We start from the raw sequence: 20900 nt of genomic DNA, 5'->3' as shown, positions 1-20900 counted from the left end.
GTATATCTACAGTGCTCTCTACCTATACCGAACTCTGCATGGCCATACTTATCATTTGCTTTAGAATGTAAATTCAATTCCAAATATATTCATTGGCAAATGAATCTAATACAAGCAGAGGCTATCCAGGCCGATATCCACGGTCCGTATAGCCCTATTTACTTCACAAAGTAGTGTAAATACTACCATTATTTCAAGGTATTTGTCAATCCAGATTCGTGTTTTCTTGAACAGGGTTCAACATTAACTTTTTTTCCTACTTGTCCATTCGGACAAGAGACCAAGATATTTACTTGTCCGAACTTCAACTTCACTTGTCCTTAAAATTTTCTAAAAAGGATATAATATTGTCAACTTGAAAACTGTATTTAATTTACTTAATATATAGTCTATTTTTATACCTGCTTGATTGATTTTTTAAAAATCTTATTCTCTTGATAAAAACAACAAACGCATAAAACAAAATTTTATCTAGACTTCCCATCTTGAATCAATGACTTCGTAAGATCCATGGCTGCATTCTCTCACCAGAGGGCGCGCTACGTTGTGGAGCGTAGCGTAACACTCTCTGGTAAAAGATTGCAATGGGTGATTGAAAGTAGTACGCAATAAGTGAACACCAATCACGATTGAGTTTGACTCAGCTAGTTTACATAGCGATCGAAGTTCATTTTCCATGCATTATACATGTACTTCCAACTCTCAACTACCGATAAACTTTTCACAAAGTTGTTTGGAGACTTCTTTACATAAAAAAGCACTTGTCCAATTGGAAAAGTGCCCATCAATACTCACTTGTCCGAAATGTTTTTCCACTGGTACTGGACAAGCGGACAAACGAAAATGTTGACCCCTGTTGAACAAAGTCCTTTATGAGAGAGGGGTCGAAATTAACTTCTTCTTTTTTTTTATCACAGGCTAATTTTAGCCTTTGGATATGAAGTCCACAGGCTAAAATGAAAACCTACAAGCTAAAATAAAAATAATAAAGCAGTTTTTTTTTTTCATGTTTTATAAAATCAATGATTTTTCCCATGATTACTGTCAGAGCATTGTGGGTCAACAGGCATCACTTGGACAAGTCACTAACATAAGTCATATGGTGCAATATTTAGGTCTCCTTTAATCCACAACCTGTTTACTTCAGGTCTAGATCCAAAGCCTTCTAATTTCATGCCACATCAGGGTTGTCGCTAAGGATTTTTCAAAGTAAATTCCGGACTCATGGTTTATGAGCAGCACGAGTACCATGAACTTTTTTGATAATCGTCTACACGGTCAACAGTGCACTCTCGTGTCATCACTACAACCCAATCTCAATACGACAACAAATCAATGTAGATAGGACATGTTGGAGTGATTAATAAATGTTGTGATGGAATATAATTGTTGTTTGCTGATGATCTTTTGATAATAACAAACGACGCTACTTTTCATTTGGATAAAAATGAGTGACCGTGGGTTTCCGATGATGGCATAACACTGTTTATAATAATCATATTTTCTACTGCAATATTCACTTGTCCCATCGGGCAAGTGTGTATTGAGTTTCACTTGTCCGAACTGGGTTTCACTTGCCTAGGGCAATCGGGCAATCGTTAATGTTGATTCTAGAGATGGATGATTTTTATATGATTTGTGTACACGTTTTAAAATGTCATATAACCCAGCCAGATGTTATAAGATTTATTTATTTGTTTTCACCAGTATTTAGTCTTCTTTATGTTAATTTAAAGAAAGGTACGTGAAATATGCACAACCTCTGACAGATAGGGGGCCATTAATTATTTGAAACACTAATCATCCATGAGTTATCAACTCCGGTTATTCTTTTAAGCATAATTAATGGGCTCTAGCTGCAAGGATACCAAATTGACCAGATGCAGATTCCATTTTAGTACCAAAAATTGAATATTTTCATAAAATCAAAGATCTCATTCATATGAAATTTGAATTAATTAGCTATTCAAATTTCTTTAATAAATTAATTAAGGATTGATAAGTGATTGAAATAACAAATTTTCTACAAAGTTATTTCAATTTAAAAAGTACCACACATGCCTCATATTTCACTGTTGAAACAGGCAGAAATCACGATGGTTCCAAGGGGAAGTAAATCACTAGTTACATCAGTCATCTTGCTCCGATCGCTATGTGCATGATCATGAGGTATAGGTATTAATAATATCACTGTTAGATAATCTGCTAAAGCAGATAAGCTGCTAAATTGCAAATATGTTTTAGCAAATAACATAAAAATGATGAAAAGTTAGTCCTTTATATATATTTGTTGAACGATGTAATACATACCAATACACATTACGTATTTAGGGGCCTCATGGCCCAGTGGTTAGAGCATCACGCTCAAAATCACACGGCCTTTCACCTCTGGTCGGCACAGGTTCAAATCCTGCTCGCACCAGTAAGTGAGAAAGTTTCCCAGTTTACTTGCGGAAGGTCGGTGGTTTCTTCCCAGATACATTGTATCTGGGTTCTCTCTTCCACTAATAAAAAACTGGGCACCACCAGATAACTGAAAAATTGTTGAGTGTGGCGGAAAACAGCAATCGATCAATCATCAATCATTACATATTTTGCAGCTCAAGAAGCACTGAATCACAGAGAAAAAATAGAGGAAGATGAAGAAGACAGAGCTGCCAGTATGGAGGAGGAGGATGAATCAGAAGATGAAGTGGAAGGAGAGAAGCAGGGATCATTGGCAAAGGCAGCCATCACTGGCAGAAGTGTTACATTACAGATGTTAATATCTGAGAAAATAATTGAGCCTGGTTCTGCTCTGCTCTCTTTGAAATACCTGGTATAAATGGAAAGATACATGTATTGTCTATTGCGAAATGATATGATGAGAGATAAAAGAAATGTGAGAATATGATAAATAATTTCATATTATTATATTTACTATGGCCAAACTTACAAATTGTGATTTGTTTAAATATAAGGGACGTAGATTCATTGCTGACCTGCTTCCAGATGGCATAATCCAGATGCCTGGAACGAAGGAGACATTTACCTCACCAAGTGCTTGGGCAATCCACTGCAAGAAACAAGTGAACCCTCACAAGAAATCAGGATGTGGTTGGGCCTCTGTACGCAGTGGGAATATTCATCATTACAAAAGACTAGGGTCAAAAAGGGGTACCTGTAAAGTGCAAAACGAAATCGAAACGAAATGAAATCCACCGAAACGAAACGAAACAGATTGTATAACCGAACTTTTTAAATTAAAATAATTAAAAATGGTATCTTAGGCCCCTGTGAAAGTTACCACAGATAAATAAAATTCGCCTCCCCTTTGATGTAGGCTTTGGGCTTGACTGATACAAAGTTTTAAAAGTTGGAAAGGGGGGGGGGGGGTGAGTAAGGACAAAGCACATATCCGAAGTTGATTAAATACCATGTGAAATTAGTTTCAGATCAGTAAATTTCAGAATGAAGGGTTACAGTCACAGAGGTCTGGGGAAACACACTAAATGAGGGGTGGGGTCACCGGTGTTGGATTCGCTTTTGGGTATAGATACATTGTTTGAAGAAGCTGGTGTCTGAGAAAGTTGAAAGCAGGAAGAGCTCTTAACCTCTTATTTTATCTCTAACTGCTGAGGTGCGAGTACTTTCAATAATGAAATAAATTAAATAGTATATCATATTATATGAATGCAATTCGGTAAGATATGTATACATGTATTATTAAAAATTATTGTTGATATGTAGTGAGTCTAAAGATAACTCTATACATTTGGGGTGTTGCTAAGACGTGGAATTGAAAACGGGACGGAAAACAGAAATTGTTTTATGCAATAATATCAGGAGGAGGTCAGCATTTTGTAAATCAAAAGGCTTATGAACAAGGGGATCATAAATTACAAAGAGAACGGGAGGACATACTCAGAATCCACCGTTTGATATACTACATACAAATACACAATATCCACATGTATACATAGATTTGTCTTTAGAGCAAAAAACACTGAAACATGTATTTATGCCCAAACGCGGATCCAGCGCCGGCGACCCCACCCCTCGTTAAGACCTCTGACCTGTGAGACTGTAACCCTCCGTTCTGAAATTTATGGATCTGAAACTAATTGCACATGGTATTTAATCAACTTCGGATATGTACGTTTTTGCTTACTCACCCCCCCCCCCCCTCCCCCCCCCATTCCAATTTTTAAAATTATGTATCAGTCAAACCCAAAGCTTACATCAAAAGGGAGGCGAATTTTATTTGTATGTGGTAACTTTCACAGGGGCCTAAGATGCCATTTTTAATTACTATAATCAAAAGAGTTCGGTTGTACAATCTGTTTCGTTTCGGTAGATTTCGTTTCGATTTCGTTTCGCACTTTACAGGTACCCGTTAAAAAGGGCCTATTTGAGTCTTGAAATTTTTAAGAGAAATTTCAAAATTTTGTATTCTAACTAAACAACACATACAGTAGATCGTTAGAGGAATCTCTCTTTACTAAGATATAATTGAATTATATAGGTACTGTACAAGGAAAGAAAGCTGGATATCTGGAAAGCAGCATGGTTTCGAAAGCACAGAACATCCAGTCCTATCCGGAATTATCCGGAACCTTCCTTTTCTCAGGTTAGAAATGTTCTATTTTGTCTTTCACTGTATTGGATAATAAAACTGGAATTTTATCATGGAAATCAAGAAATGATTTTGGGTAGAAGTAGGTCCACGCTTTTGTAAGTTTTTATACGTATGGAAAGAGTGATAGTGAATAACATTGCATTGCATTGAAATGTGTACATTATTATATTGATGCAGTATATTTTATTGACTACCAGTCGCCACGTTCTCCATGGAGTTCACGAGAAGACACAAATGATTTACGGCTAGAAACTAATGGGAAGCTGACTGTGTCGGAATTGGCTGGGGAGCTACAGATGGAGGACTCCAAGTCATCAACAATACCCCACCCTGCTCACACCAGTATACCGAATCAAAATGGAAAAACTGAGGAAGAAAGGTATCAGTGTAAAATTTAATGAAATTCGCACAAAAGATTGAAACCTGTTCTAATTTTGTCTTTCACTGTGTTGGATAATTTATCATGGTATGCATGTTCAGCAAAATTATGAAAGAAAAAAGTTGTTTGAATTTCATTTAAATACATGTGGAGCACTTTTAAGGGCCCTCCCATGTGGTAGGTGCCCTATAGCAAGCACTCTGTCAGTCCAGCCATCTGTCCGTCCATCAGCACTTCTATGGCACACAATAACTTAAAAGAGACACTACAGCTCATTTTGCGCAAAAATCATGAAATGACAATTTTCCCAGTGCTTTCTTAATTTTCATTGCATAGTTGAATGTATGAACTTAACATTTATCTAAAGTTAAAAATTCTCATTTTAACGTAAAAATTAATACTTTTTGATGGCCTATACAAACGAGAGGATGCTTTTGGCCAAGTTTGGTTATAATACGCAACTTCCGAGATATCAGCTCTTCTGTGATGGAGGTACGTTCAGTGTTCTGTTGAACGCTTGGGTGGGTACAAGATGTATGCCTGTACTATAGACTAGCTATGTAAATATGGATAAAAGTAATGAAAATGTAAATTTTGTTTATATCAGCCATTGGTATACATTAAACTGACCATATCAAGAATAATATTTGTTTGAATTAAATTAAAATTAAATTAAATTTGAAATTATTTTTTATTTCCTCCTCTGCACGAGTGTTTTTTAATCAAAGAAAAATGGTGATATTCGATTTTTGTTTGAGCTAATTTATTATTAAATACTAATAAACTTAATAATATTGTGTGTCCCTGCAGATTGGGTGGTTGCATGATGTCTGATAATCAGCCTTAAGGCAATATATGAAGGCAGCGATAAGCATTTGTACCCACCGCGTGTGGACGATAGTATGTTTTGCGTCTCACTGTCCGTAAGAGTTCCACCAAGGGAAAGAACTATTGGGCAACTCGGAAGTTGCGTATTGGCCCAGTGGTTCTGGAGAAGAAGTCGAAAATGTAACAAGAGGCCAATGAGCCACATCGCTCACCTGAGTCACCTTGGCTCATATTTAAAGATTTTTCCTATTTGCATGTAAAACTTTGATCCCTTTTGCGGCCCCAACCTACTCCCAGGGGCCATGATTTTTACAAAATTGAATCTGCACTGTCATGAAGCTTTCATGTAAATGTAAACTTCCCTGGCCAGTGATTACTAAGAAGAATATTTTTAATGATTTTCCTTATATATTTGTATGTAAAACTTTGATCCCTATTATGGCCCCAACTTACCACTGGGGACCATGAGTTTTACAAACTTCAATCTGCACTATGTCAGAAAGCTTTTGTGCAAATGTAAACTTCTTTAGCCTAATGCTTCTTCAGGAGAAATTTGTAAAGATTTTTTCTATTTATTAGTTATGAAAAATTTGATCCCCTATTGTGGCGCCATCCTAACCCCAGGGGTTAACAAGGTTTCTGAAATATCAAGAGAGATAACTCCTAAGGACTTTTTTTAAAAGTAGCATATTTTAAGCTTTAAAAACTCCCTTAAGGGGTCAAAATAGGGATCCACGGCTGCAGATTTTTAGATTGCCCTTCTATTGTTGAATTCAAATTACGAAACAATTTGGAAATTCAAAGTCAAATAAAAAAGGTTATGGATAAAAGACTGTTCGTTACATCGACCCCTACAGATCCTTATCCCTTATAGGATTAATTCCAAAATCCTTTCCTCTGTGTGGCATGGTGTAGACATATTCCGGGTAAAATATTACAAGGATTATTTAAGACGATTTTGAGAAAACGTATCAGGTGTTTTGAATTCTTTAACATTGAAACTCTCATTGGGAAATTCAAAGATTCATAGAACCGGAAGTACTCAATATATTTCAATGAAACTTGGCAAACCTGTTCAGTATATCATTGTTAACAAGATGGAACACCTTGAATAATTTTTGAAATTTATTTGCAGTTTTTCAAACTGACACCCCCCTTTTCAAAATTTTAGGACCTTAATATCTCGAAAACTACAGGAGGTGAAAATTTGAGCTCGTAATGACTATTGTAGCTCAAAGTCTAATGAATCTAAATCTAAAGTTTCGTTATACTATGATGAAATTTTCAAAGATATGGGGTCCCAATGAAAAACGCTTTTCATCCTTGTAGAAACCAGAAGTAAAAGATCCGGAAGTCCAAAAGCTTATTTGCATTACACCGTAATTTTATCTACATGAATCTTATAAAGCTTCATCCTTATTAACCACATTTTCTTGAAAACACTGACAGAAATCTGTCGAGTATAATAAGAAAAATAATAAAAAAACACGAAAACAATAGGTCTTTTCGAACAAAGTTGAAAAGCCCTAATAATAATAGGGGAAAAGAAACAAAAGAATCACTGTATGAAATTGAGAAGACCTTAATGATAATAAACAGTACAATCGCTATGAGGTCTTCCGTCTTGAACGGAAGACCTTAACTAGACATGATCTCGTTGTGAGCAACAAATAGGTCTTCCATCCAATTTCTGACGAGATATGATCTTGACTGGGAGTATTCAATTAGTGAAGAACGACTATACATGAAAGGAATAAACACCTATTTTAAAAAGAAAATAGAGTGATAAACACATACATGTAAGACATGATTTATCAATTATAAACAATTTCGGTTTTGTTTTATTCTCTTTTGAGTATCCCGGGAGTCCATAAAAGGTCTAAAGATTTCACATTGACCGCATAGGAACCCACACTAAAAATTTCCATGAAAAATACTGAGTTTTGGGACAACTTCCGGTTACGAACAACCAACTTCCAGTGGAAATGGTATGACTTCCAGTGGAAATGGTATGACTTATTACACTCTATTAAATAATGTTACGAGCATTAGAATTTAAAAAAAATGAAAAATTACATGTTTTTAAGGTATATCCGGTGGATGATGGAAGTGACGGCAACAAAATTGAAACACATATGTCACATCTACAAGTCAACATCTAACATTCCTGAAAGTTTCAAAACTCAATCTTTAATTATTTATGAGAAAACATCTGGAGAAAAAACCCCGGAAATCGTAGATATTTAACGAACGAAAGTGAATTTTGAAACAAAAAATAATTCACTATACTCTAAAGATGGATAATGTCAAGTATGTATATGAAAATCATATCAAACACTTGAGTTTTAGGTGATTATTTTTAGTCGTTTGGGTGATTACCTTCAGATAAAAGTCGATTTTTAAAAACGAAAATCAAGAATATTGCCTTACCGGAAGTGAATTTTTCAAAAACCGGCGTTTGGTATAAACTTCATGTATAGACCTATAATCATGCAAAAAAATTAACAAAATCTATCCAGCCTTTTCTAAAAAATGGAAAGTTTTTTGGGAAATAACCGGAAGTTGAAGTTTCGACTTCTGGTGGGATCAACATGTTTAGACACTTTGAAAGACACTTAATAAACTGATAAAGGTTTCAATTAAGAAATAAAAAGTTTAAAATTTCCGATTTCTTTAATCACTTCCGTTGACGAGCGTAAGTAGCGCCGTCAAACGAAACTACATGAATGCATCATGGAAATGAGAAATATATCATTCCTGAAAGTTTCACTTGATTATCTTTAGTCGTTTAGGAGATCACCCTATAGCAACTATAGTATAAAGAATATTTTTCATTAAATTATGCAAGTTCTAAAATTATGGGACAAGTCCTTTAACACAGAATTTACAAGCATAACCACTATTGTTCATACGAATTTCATTTAATAAATACTTATAAACTTTACTTGCTTCTGTAAACAGGGATCTGCAGCCTTTTTTGTCTGTTATTACTTGTAAACAAATACTGCACGTTTTCGTTGTGGGCGGAGCCATTAGAAATCTGTTATTGCGACTGTGATTGGACAAAAAAATTATTGTATAATTTCATAATCATTCATGAAAATTGAGGGTATCACTGATCATGCATTCAGCCACGGTTTGAGGTAGGGTAGGTACATGTACATGCACTACCTGACTCAGTAACCGTGGCTAGTGACGATGGGTTGCTGCGTGCATCGATATGAAATTTACGATTATTTCATGAGAAATATACATCCAGTATTTGCACAAAAATGAAGTATGCTTTGTTTAGACTGCATGAACATATTCAGAACTGCAGTATGAGTGTACACAGTGTATGAAAAGGGTGCTATATAAATATGGTATTATTATTATTATCATAATATTGTAACGTGCTAATGTCCAAGAATAAGGCAGATGTTATATTTACAGTTTATTTACAAATATACACATATTTACACACAACATTTATGTTGAACAACTTCAAATAGTTGAAGTTCAATATACACACCAGTCCATCTGCTTACGGAGCAGAACTGACATCCATCTGTATTAAACGCCAATACAGAACTGACTCAAACTTGGGCATGCCCCTCAAACATCAAGGTTCCAAGCCAAAATCATAAAGCACCGATAATGGCTAACCTTAATCAGGAATATAAACAATGAACCCTTATATTCCCATGAGAACATCGGCGACCACTAGTGTAGGACGCTGACAGACATATCCCGTTACCCATTGTGATAACAGTATAGAGCAATAAATGCTGAGCATGCATACAAGATAAACAAATAAACAGAATTAGTGAAACTCCAAAATTATGACATTGCTCCGGCATACTATAAAACCTGGCCTGGCCCCATTGGCCTGGCCTGGCCCCATTGGCCTGGCCTGGCCCCAATTTTGGCCTATAATTATGCTCCATCCCAAATTTTGGCCTGGCCTCAAAAGTTGGCCTGGCCTCAAATTTGGCCTCTAAAAAAATTTTGGCCTCAACCCAAACAAATTTTTTTTATTAAAAATTTTGATTGAATTCATTGATTTATTATTGGTTTTAGTTTTTCAAAGTCATAGCACATAAATGATATGTTTCTGTTGTTTTGTAAATGTGCACTTTAAAAATAATCATGAACTACCACCAATCTGATTGATTTTATCGAATATTTATTGATCAGTTTATTGATCAAATCTTTTCCCTTCATATCTGTATGTACTAGTATACACCAAAAAACGTATACACAACTGATGAAAGATTGGCATAGTGATTTTTTTCAGAATTAGGATTAATTTCATTGATTTGTTATTGGTTTTGTTTTTTCAAAATTGTTGAACATGAATGATATGTTTGTGTTATTTTGTGAATGTGCACATTAAAATAATCATGAACTACCACCAATCTGATTGATTTTATTGAATATCTATAATTGATCAGTTTATTGATTAAGTAATTTTTTCCCTCCCTAACATATGTACTAGTACACACCAAAAAAGTATACGGAAGTAATGAAATGATTGGCTTATTGATTTTTTCACAATTATGATTGATTCCATTATTTTATTATTGGTTTTGATTTTTCAAAATTGTTGTACATAAATGATATGTTTGTGTTGTTTTGTAAATATTCACATTGAAAACTCTCATTTTACTAATGATCCACTTCACTTATTGATAATGAATTTAAAAAAACAAATTCACACTAGTTTAATGATGAATCATCACACTTCACACACTGCAATGCAGTGTACCGCCTTAATCACTTTCATTGATAAGAACAATGAGTTTGATATCTAGGAATAAAAATACAGATTGAAACTACAACTTTTGATGAAGTAAGGATGTTCATATCTGTTTAAACTATTTGAAATAAACATGTAACACTAGTACTGTAGTGGGATATCAGATTATTTACAACATTAATTTAACACAGAGTTCTACAGCACCAGTCTTGACAGGAAGTCAAGGTTGAGGTTAATCTATGATGTCACACAGCTCTGCACAGAACGTTTATTTTCATTAATTATCAGAATGAAGCATAAACTTTTTTTCTCCATTATAAGACAATATGAGCATTACATGTATCTGGTATTTGCTTAGATATAGCTGCTGCAGTGATTAGATAGAGGTACAAACGATTTTTTTGGTTAACTAATGCAGACTTTGATATAAAATAAGAAAAGGGCCGGTGGACAGATTGTAATTAATTCTGTTTTACTGTTGCTTTATCACAAAACCAGAAAAAAAATCACAATTTTGAAAATTCAGACAGACAGTTTTGTATACCTTATTTAGTTTAGGCATAAGATGAGTTACAGTGGAACCCCGTTATTACGTTTTCCATTTTGTCACGATAAAATAACGTAATACCGGGGGCAACGTAATAAACGTTCCCAGTTAAATCCGTTAAAAATATCATTTGGAAATTGTATATCGTCCGTTGGTACTCCGTGAAGGGGTGTGTGAATATATCTTTACTGTTTCTTTGTTTAAAAGACTATGATACTTTGTTTTATTTACATCTTATCTTTAATGTCCGTAATTCTTCATGTTCTTATCCCTTTTCTTTATTTCGGTGTAGGATACATAAGGATGTTTTGATAAACGTTGCTTTTTCTGCATTCGTTTGGACCGCCATTTTGTTCAACTTTAAACAATGCGTTCATGTAAATTTCTCTCAATAACTCGTTCCGGTTCGTATTCAACATTCGTATTAAAAAATAACAAAACATCGTTTTTATTAAGTTCTCTAATTACACAATACACAACACAATAAAAAAAATCCCACCCAAAAAACAACAAAACTATAGACACAAAACGCACACGATACCCAACACTTGCACACTTTTCACCAACGATAAACATGCACGGAGAACAATTTAAGCGCAATCCACATAAAAAAAAAAATATAATGATGCACGAAGATTTCATTTATAACGCTAAATGATGGCACTAAAATCACGTGCGCATCAAGGGATTTTAAAATATTCACTGAGGTAAATGCCGTGCACGAATCGGCCGATAGATTGGTGTATGTATGGACGAGATTTACGAACACCCAAGCTGCATGTCCAAACAACGAACAATTTTTTTAATTGAACACCTTTAGTCCCTATATCCAAGCAGTTACCCAAGCGGTTGTAACATTGCTACGATAAATCTTGTCTTTCTTGTTTGGTACCAAACTGTCCGTGAATAGAGTTTTAATAGCGAAGGTAATCACACTATGCTGAACACGCAGGTGGTTGAGAAATTATTTCTTTGATTATCAAAATATGAAAAATGAAGTAAATTTCATAGAGTACAATTTCTAAATAAACATTATTTAATTGTTTATCTCTGGCTTCTATACAGGGTATTCACCTGTATTGATGTCGCTAGATCTATCGAAGCGCGATCAGTCAAGCGTCTCTAATCCCCAAACAGACCAGGAAATTTACGTGGTGACTGCCTCAGGCAGTCAAGGTGTGAATAGCTTATTATTTTGAGAATCACTATTGAATAATTAGGGGTTTATTACGTTTTTGTCGGAATTTTTACAACGTAATACCGAGTCCCGGCATTTTAGGACAACGTAATAACGAGGTCTATTTTATATAGGTTTGTTAAGAAATGGTTTTGTGCTTTGAAATTCCAACATAATATGCGGACTAACGTAATAAAGGGGGAACGTAATAACGGGGTTCCACTGTACTAATTAAAATATTTCTGTTGTATCAAACACACCCTATTTGCAAATGTTGGACTGCTCCAGTGTTTCTGTACAATGGAATTTCCAACTTCAGCAAAAGTTTTCATCACCATCCTTTAATATGGTGATAGATATTCCCTTTATTCTGACAGGGCAGGCCTTTAGAGCATGGGAACTTGTCACTTTTGCAATGAATATTGAAACTTAATTATGAAATCAAGAAAGAAATATTTATAATACATCATATCCGTTTTAATCAACATTGTTCATTCTACATAAAGTATAGATAAATGAAGACTAAAATACAAATCTAAAATCCTTAGATCATTGGCTATTATCATTATGCTAGCAAACACTTCACAATGTTTATTTTGATTTTTTAAAAATGTAATTTATCATGCATTGGAAATTAAACAAGTAACACTAAATGCGTGGTATCTGCACATTGAAAACATTAAGACCACATGCTCTGTTCTGAATGTGCGCTGCTCATTATAATGACAACACAATTGTAACACTTTCATAATATGTAAATTGATATCAAATTGAATTCTCTTGAATACAAAATATATCAATAAATCAATCATTTCATCAGTATACTTTTTGGTGTACTAGTACATAAGTTAGGAAGGGAAAAGCAAATGATTTTATCAATAAACTAATCAATAGATAATCAATATAATCAATCAGATTGGTAGTATTTCATGTTTATTCTAATGTACATATAATGTACCATTTTATTTCTACAACTTTGAAAAACTAACACCAATAATAAATCAATGAAATTAATCCTAATTCTAAAACAAAATCAATATGCCAATTGTTTCATTAGTTGTACAATCGGTTTTGTTGTGTACTAGTACATACAAATCTGAAGGGAAAAGAAAATGATTTATTCAATACACTGATCAATAGATAATCAATAAAATCAATCAGATTGGTGGTAGTTCATGATTATTTCAAAGTGCACATTTACAAAACAACAGAAACGTATCATTTATGTGCTATGACTTTGAAAAACTAAAACCAAAAATAAATCAATCAAAATTTTGACTAAAAAATTTTTTTTTGGTTGAGGCCAAAATTTTTTTTAGAGGCCAAATTTGAGGCCAGGCCAACTTTTGAGGCCAGACCAAAATTTGGGATGGAGCATAATTAGAGGCCAAAATTGGGGCCAGGCCAATTTTGAGGCTAGGCCAGGCCAATGGGGCCAGGCCAGGTTTTATAGTATGCCCATTGCTCCCTCCTTCAAAGACATGTGCCCACACATGTTATTTACATTCGAAATCAAATGGGCTATGCCCGCACAGGTTATTTACAAATTAAAACTGACAGTTTTCTCAATGTACATTCTCAGTTAATTACACTGTCACTTTATAAATCCAATCGTTCCACAGGACGGCGGATTCGTTTACCGCGACCGTATTCTGCATCAATCCCTGCTTCGCAATCGTCATTATAACTCGCATTGTCAATAGAACGTACCTCGTCATCATCACCAGACTGCTGCTCGCTTGACTGCTGCCACGCATCACTTTCGCCATAAAATGGTTTTAACAACACACGGTCTGGAATTTGGTGTCTTTTGGATTCGGTACACAAGATCACTAATTGACATAACTACGCGATAAGGTCCGTCCCAATTAGATTGTAATTTTGGGCTCACGCCGATTTTGCGTTTAGGATCAAAAAGCCACACGAGGTCACTACTTTTATATGGGTTAAATTTCACAGAATAATCGTATCCGGACTTCTGTTTATCACTTGCACTTTTAATATGTTGTCTAGCCGATTCATGTACTTTGCACATTTTGTCCTTCAAGTCTGCAACATATTCAGGCACACTGTTTGTTTCTTCTTTAGGAATACTTCCGTACATTAAATCCACAGGTAAACGTACTTCCCGACCTAACATCATCAAATTCGGGGAATATGACGTTGATTCCTGGTCAGCACTCCTATATGCCATCATTGTCATCGGGAGAATTTCGTCCCAGTCTCTTTGATCTTTAGACACTAATGTTGCAAGCATATTTCCAACCGTTTTATTGAAACGCTCAATCATTCCGTCAGATTGGGGGTGTAAAGCTGTAGTTCGAGTCTTCTCCATTCCTAGTAGTTTTGACATCGAGATGAATAGTCCAGATTCAAAATTTCTTCCCTGGTCGGAATGAATAAGTAAAGGGACCCCAAAACGACAAATGAACTCATCAACGAGCTTCCTGGCCACAGTCTCAGCCTCTTGATCTGGGATCGCGTATGCCTCAGTCCATTTAGTAAAATAATCTCCCACAACAAGAATGTATTTGTTTCCGCGTTCTGTTACAGGTAAGGGACCCATGATATCCAGGGCTACCCTCTCCATTGGAACTCCCACATTGTAGATCTTCATAGGGGCCTTGTAGGATTTAGATGGACTTTTCCTTGCCGAACACTGTTCACATTTACGACACCAGTCCTTTACACTAGATCCAACACCCGGCCAATAAAATCGTTCTCGTATCCGAGACAAAGTTTTGTTGACTCCAAGATGACCAACTGTAACGGCATCATGAAGCGATTTTAATATATCTGCACGATATACTTCTGGCACAATCACTTGCCACGAAATTCGCTTCCCTGTATCATCTTCCCATCTCCGATGCAGGACACCATTTTTGAATTCCAGTCTTTGCCACTGAGACCACAAAGTTTTCACTGGCACACTTTCCAAACAGATTTCCTCCCATTTAGGCTTGGTATGGCTTTGCTGCAATTTTGAGAAAATAACACCTATTGTCGTATCGTCTCTTTGGGCTTTGGCCATTTGAGATTGTGATATTCCATTTATCCAGGAAGGTTGAGTCTTTTTACGGACAACATTGCATTTTCCTTCTTGACGTAAAGTTTGTTCAGTTCGCTCACAATATTAGCAGTCTTGGCAAGGTCGGCGCGACATCGAGTCAGCATTAACATGTTTTGCTCCAGCTCGATGTTCCATTTCAAAGTCATAAGTGCCAAGAACTTCCAGCCATCGAGCTAACTGTCCTTCAATATTTTTGAAATTTATAAGCCACCGAAGTGACCCATGGTCTGTGCATAGGCGAAACTTCCTGCCATACAAGTAGCAGTGGAAGTGTTTTATGGACTCTACAATCGCGAGCAATTCCTTACGGGTTACACAGTAGTTTGTCTCGGATCTCCCTAATGCATGCCTAAAATAGCCAATTACTTTCTCCTTACCATCTTGAATTTGAGAAAGCACAGATCCAATGGCTTTGTTGCTAGCGTCTGTATCTAGGATGAACTCTGAGCCTTGAGGATCCGGGTATGCCAGTACCGGACTGTGCATTAGTTTCGATTTTAGCTGCTAGAAAGCCGTGTTGCACTCGTCCGTCCACAAAAATGGTTTATTTTCTGTCATGGAATTTAATGGACGAGCAACTTTTGCGAAGTTCAAAATAAACTTGCGATAATAAGAGCATATATATTCCAAGAAAACTACAAAGCTGCTTAATGTTGACGGGCACAGGCCAATATCTTATGGCATCAATTTTTGATTGATCCACTTGAATTCCCTCCGGGGTTACAATATGTCCCAAGTATGTCACTCGCTTTTGAAATAAGGAACATTTCTTTGGACTTAATCTCAGTCCTGCAGTACGTAGTCGCAAAAGCACTTCCTCAAAACGATTTAACGTTGTCTCAAAGTCTTGACCGAAAACAATCACGTCATCAAGATAAACCAAACAGGTTTTCCAAGATAATCCCGATAAGACTTTACTCATTAACCTTTCAAAGGTGGCGGGTGCATTACACAGTCCAAAGGACATGACCTTGAACTGGTACAGTCCATTTTCGGTCACAAAGGCAGTTTTCTCACGATCCTGATCTTCCACTTCAACTTGCCAATAGCCGCTTTGTAAATCAAGGGTGCAAAACCACTGAGAACCAACTAGAGTGTCCAGTTTGTCGTCAACTCTGGGAACCGGAAATGAATCCTTCTTAGTAACATAATTTAACTTTCTATAGTCTACACAAAACCGAAGGGAACCATCCTTCTTCCTCACCAATACAATTGGGGAAGCCCAAGGACTGTTTGATTTTTCAATCACGTCCTGAGATAACATCATTTCGATCTGTGATGACACCTCAGATCTCTTAGCAAATGGCATTCGACGGGGTTGTTGTTTGATGGGTGTAGCGCCCTGAGTGTCAATCTTGTGTTTGATTACTCCTGTGCGACCAAGTGCTAGTTTGTCGGGTGCAAACACATCTTTGTTGTTGATCAAAAAGTGTTTTAGGATTTCCGATTGATATCCATCCAAATTGACACATGATTCAGATAGTAAAGTCGAAATGTAATCCGGAATTTTTCCATCTGGATAAGAACAAGTTTCCTCACTTCCGTCTATTGTTACAGCTTCGCAGTGACCAACTACTGTTCTCGGATAAAGTTTGATTGATTTGTCTGACACATTGAGCACACGTATAGGAACTTTTTCCTTCGACAAATCTACTACAGCTTTCCCTACAATCAATTTGTACTTTTCAGTGAATTTCTCTGTAGGAATAACAAGGCCGGTCTTAGGTACTGAATTGATATCCAAAACTTTTCCTTGAAGCAACATCTCACTTCCAGCTGGAACAACACTGGTATCTTCCAGAACAACCCTACAACATCGCATGTAGTTGCACGAGAATGTTGAACATTTTACAATATGCCCATTCAATTTAAACTGACTATTTCCTACATCAAGAACACATTTATGTGCCTTCAAGAAATCAAATCCGAACAATCCCTCGATGTCCTCATCAATGTCAACAATCCAGAATTCATGCTGTACAGAAATGCCTGCAAGAGTCACGTTCAGTGTCGCGATCCCTTTTGCATGAATACATTTACCATCAGCCATCTTCATATTCATTTTAGAAGATTGTAATTTGGGGAGTGGATTCATTTTCCTGTAGACACTGGTATTAATGATAGAGACATTGGCACCTGTATCTACAAGAAATCTTACAGATTCGGCATCATGTATACATCCATCCACATACATACCATTCGAGAAGATCGCGGGGTAAAGTTTGAATTTCCCTTACCAGAACTTGATGATTTTTTGGCTTTCGGGCAGTTCCTTCTAAAATGATTCCCACCACAGTTCCAACAATGGATTTCTTTTGTTGATGGTTTTGAATTAGCAGCACATGTATCTTTCAATTTTTTCATTGTTGCTATTTCCTTGCGCATTTCAACGAGTTCCTTTGAAATTTCTCCCATACATGCTTTAATGTCATCAGCAATGAATGATTTTTCATTTGCATAGTCACTGACAGTTACATTCCGCACCGCTGTAGTAGCTCGTTTTTCTCACTGTTTTTCTGCCATATTAAATGCATCCAGTTCCACGGACAGTTTTGTAGCATCATCAATGGTTTTTGGATGCGCTTGCTGAATCCTCAGTCTCATGTCGGAGTCAGTAAGGGCGTCTATGAAATGATCCCGCCACAATGTTTCCAGTAGATCTCGCGGAGCATTAGGGTAAGCTTTTCTGCTCAATCGTTTTATATATTGAGCTAACTCCGGAAGTCATTGGTCTCTTCCGGACAAGGTTTTTTAGCTGAACTCGGAACAGTTCAGTTCTGTTCTCGGATCCAAAACGGCGACTTAGTGCAGTTGACAATTCAACATAGGAACGTCGTTTTCCTGGCTTCAGATCAGCTAACACTCCTTGTGCAGCACCCCTTAACGAAGACGCTAAGAACATGGACTTCCTTATGTCGTCCCATCCATTTATCTCCGCCACGAGTTCAAACTGGACTTTATAATCATCCCACGGCTCAGACCCATCATATGCAGCTGGACGTACTAAAGGTTTCATGAAATCCCCGTTACTTTGATGATCATCATTGTAACTATTGTTTCTGAGTGCCGCTGTAGTATTGCATATTTCTCGATCAAGCGCTGCACATTCTCTTTCTATACGCTGGATCTCATGAGGGGTGGATGTCATTGTCCTATTCCTGTATCTGACCTATTACGTCTTATTCCTTATAGCACAGTTGGGGTATCTAAATTTTCTGCCACATCACTTGTAATAATGATCCCACCGTTGCCACCAAAATTGTAACGTGCTAATGTCCAAGAATAAGGCAGATGTTATATTTACAGTTTATTTACAAATATACACATTTACACACAACATTTATGTTGAACAACTTCAAATAGTTGAAGTTCAATATACACATCAGTCCATCTGCTTACGAAGCAGAACTGACATCCATCTGTATTAAACGCCAATACAGAACTGACTCAAACTTGGGCATGCCCCTCAAACATCAAGGTTCCCAGCCAATATCATAAAGCACTGATAATGGCTAACCTTAATCAGGAATATAAACAATGAACCCTTATATTCCCATGAGAACATCAGCGACCACTAGTGTAGGACACTGACAGACATATCCCGTTACCCATTGTGATAACAGTATAGAGCAATAAATGCTGAGCATGCATACAAGATAAACAAATAAACAGAATTAGTGAAACTCCAAAATTATGACAGTATATATATATATATATAAATATATATTCCCTACCTGATTATAAAATAAATACAATCCAAGGGGAAAATCTGAAACATTCAGTATGATTAGACCATTATTCACCGTTCACCTTGCGTTCACTGTACACTGATTGTTCACTTTGCGTTCACCATTTACTCTGCGTGCGTTCACCGTTCACTCATTGCACGTTCATCTTTCAAGTGGGAAAGTAGAACGTTTCAGAGACTGTAGTGCAGATTGAAGTGTGTTCAAATCACGACCATCAGGGATAGGATATAACCTCAACTGGGGATCAAAGTTTTATATTAGAATATATTAGGAAACATCTTGGAATGTATAAGGAAACATCTTTGAAAATTTCATAGCATGATTTTTTTTGGTCTTGTGACAGTGTATCATGGTTCCTATGGGGCTGGGTTGGGATCACATTGTGGGGTCAAAATTTCTCAATTTTTTTATTAAAAAAATCACAATATCTGAACAACAGCAGGGCCAAGATGACTGATGTGGTCCATGAGCCCCTTGTTAAGATAATATTAACAAGATAATAGCACTTTTAATTGCAGGCAATAACTTGAGATTATTAGAGAAGATTTTCATACAATTTAATGCTTCGATTCTGATATTAATCACTCTGCCTGTCTGTCCATCCTTCAGCATTTTCTATGGCACACAATAATTTATTTGGGAATATTTTCATAAATTTTATATACAGTATAATACTTGAATTAGGCAGAGGAAGACTCCTTTCGGTTTTCAGATTTATTATGGGGTCCTTTCTGTCTTGTTTGTTTGATAGTTCATGCCATACTCAAAGCAAGGCTATAAGACTAAATCAGAATTTGATTAAATTAAAAAATTCTTGCATGTAACAGATGCTAGCCATCTCAGGTCACTTTCAGGTATCACACCAGTAATTGTTCAATCAAAATGAACTTAGTCAATTGTAGTTCCATACATTTAAAGGAATTCTTTTTCTTGCACGAATTTTCTCATTTCCTCTTCTTTTCTCTTAATTTTTGTACCCCTTATTAGGAAATTTTGTGTAATTTGTAGAAATAACCAAGTGTATACAAAGGAACTATTTGCTGTTGGTAGCTGAGGCTACTTCCTGAGGTGCACTCTGGCTGTTTACACACATGTGAAAAACTTGTGGATTTGAGGGTAGTCTTGTGTGCGGGTAATTTTTTTTGTCGAAAATGCCGCGTAGGATGTTGTTTTTCCGGTGTCGGCAGATGAGACAGGTGACATAGAACATTTCTGACTGCGTTATTCGGCATCAATACTGCAAACTGATTTTTAATGATTGTTTCCCTCTATAGTAATATACATGTATAGTGAAAATAATTACTGGTGTGATACCTTCAATGAAGGAAGTTGTGAATTTCACAATTTTCTGTTTTTTCTCAGTCCTTTCTCTTAATTTTTGTACCCCTGATTAGGAAATTTTGTGTAATTTGTAGAAATAACGAAGTGTATACAAAGGAACTATTTGCTGTTGGTAGCTGGGGCTACTTTCTGAGGTGCACTCCGGCTGTTTACACACATGTGAAAAACCCGTGGATTTGAGGGTAGTCTTGTTTGCGGGTAATTTTTTTTTCGAAAATGCCGCGTAGGGTGTTGTTTTTCCGGTGTCGGCAGATGAGACAGGTAACATAGAACATTTCCGACTGCGTTCTGCTAACTGATTTTTTATGATTGTTTCCCTCTATAGTAATATATAGTGAGAATAATTACCGGTGTGATACCTTCAGGTCCTTTGGAAACATGATCATGCATGCAGGCATTGAAATAAATTCACATGGGAATGATGTAGAAAATCATTATTTTCAACATGTGGAT

The 20900-nt window shown here is 36.2% G+C and overlaps 1 protein-coding gene across 2 annotated transcripts in view; it reads left to right on the top strand.

Annotated features, from left to right (window-relative positions):
• LOC125682089 (MPN domain-containing protein-like) overlaps positions 1-20900 on the top strand; it is a 141120-nt gene that overhangs the window by 1237 nt on the left and 118983 nt on the right. For both annotated transcript variants that reach the window (XM_048922488.2, XM_048922487.2), the window contains exons 2-5: positions 2601-2818; positions 2961-3107; positions 4505-4609; positions 4816-4997. In XM_048922488.2, coding sequence (XP_048778445.1) covers positions 2601-2818; positions 2961-3107; positions 4505-4609; positions 4816-4997 — 652 coding nt within the window. The remainder of the gene's footprint in view (positions 1-2600; positions 2819-2960; positions 3108-4504; positions 4610-4815; positions 4998-20900) is intronic.

The sequence above is a fragment of the Ostrea edulis genome, chromosome 2 (assembly GCF_947568905.1).
Source record: "Ostrea edulis chromosome 2, xbOstEdul1.1, whole genome shotgun sequence".
Taxonomy (NCBI): Eukaryota; Metazoa; Mollusca; class Bivalvia; order Ostreida; family Ostreidae; genus Ostrea; species Ostrea edulis.
Note: the sequence above shows the minus strand (reverse complement) of the source record. Positions and strands in the feature narration are given on the sequence as shown.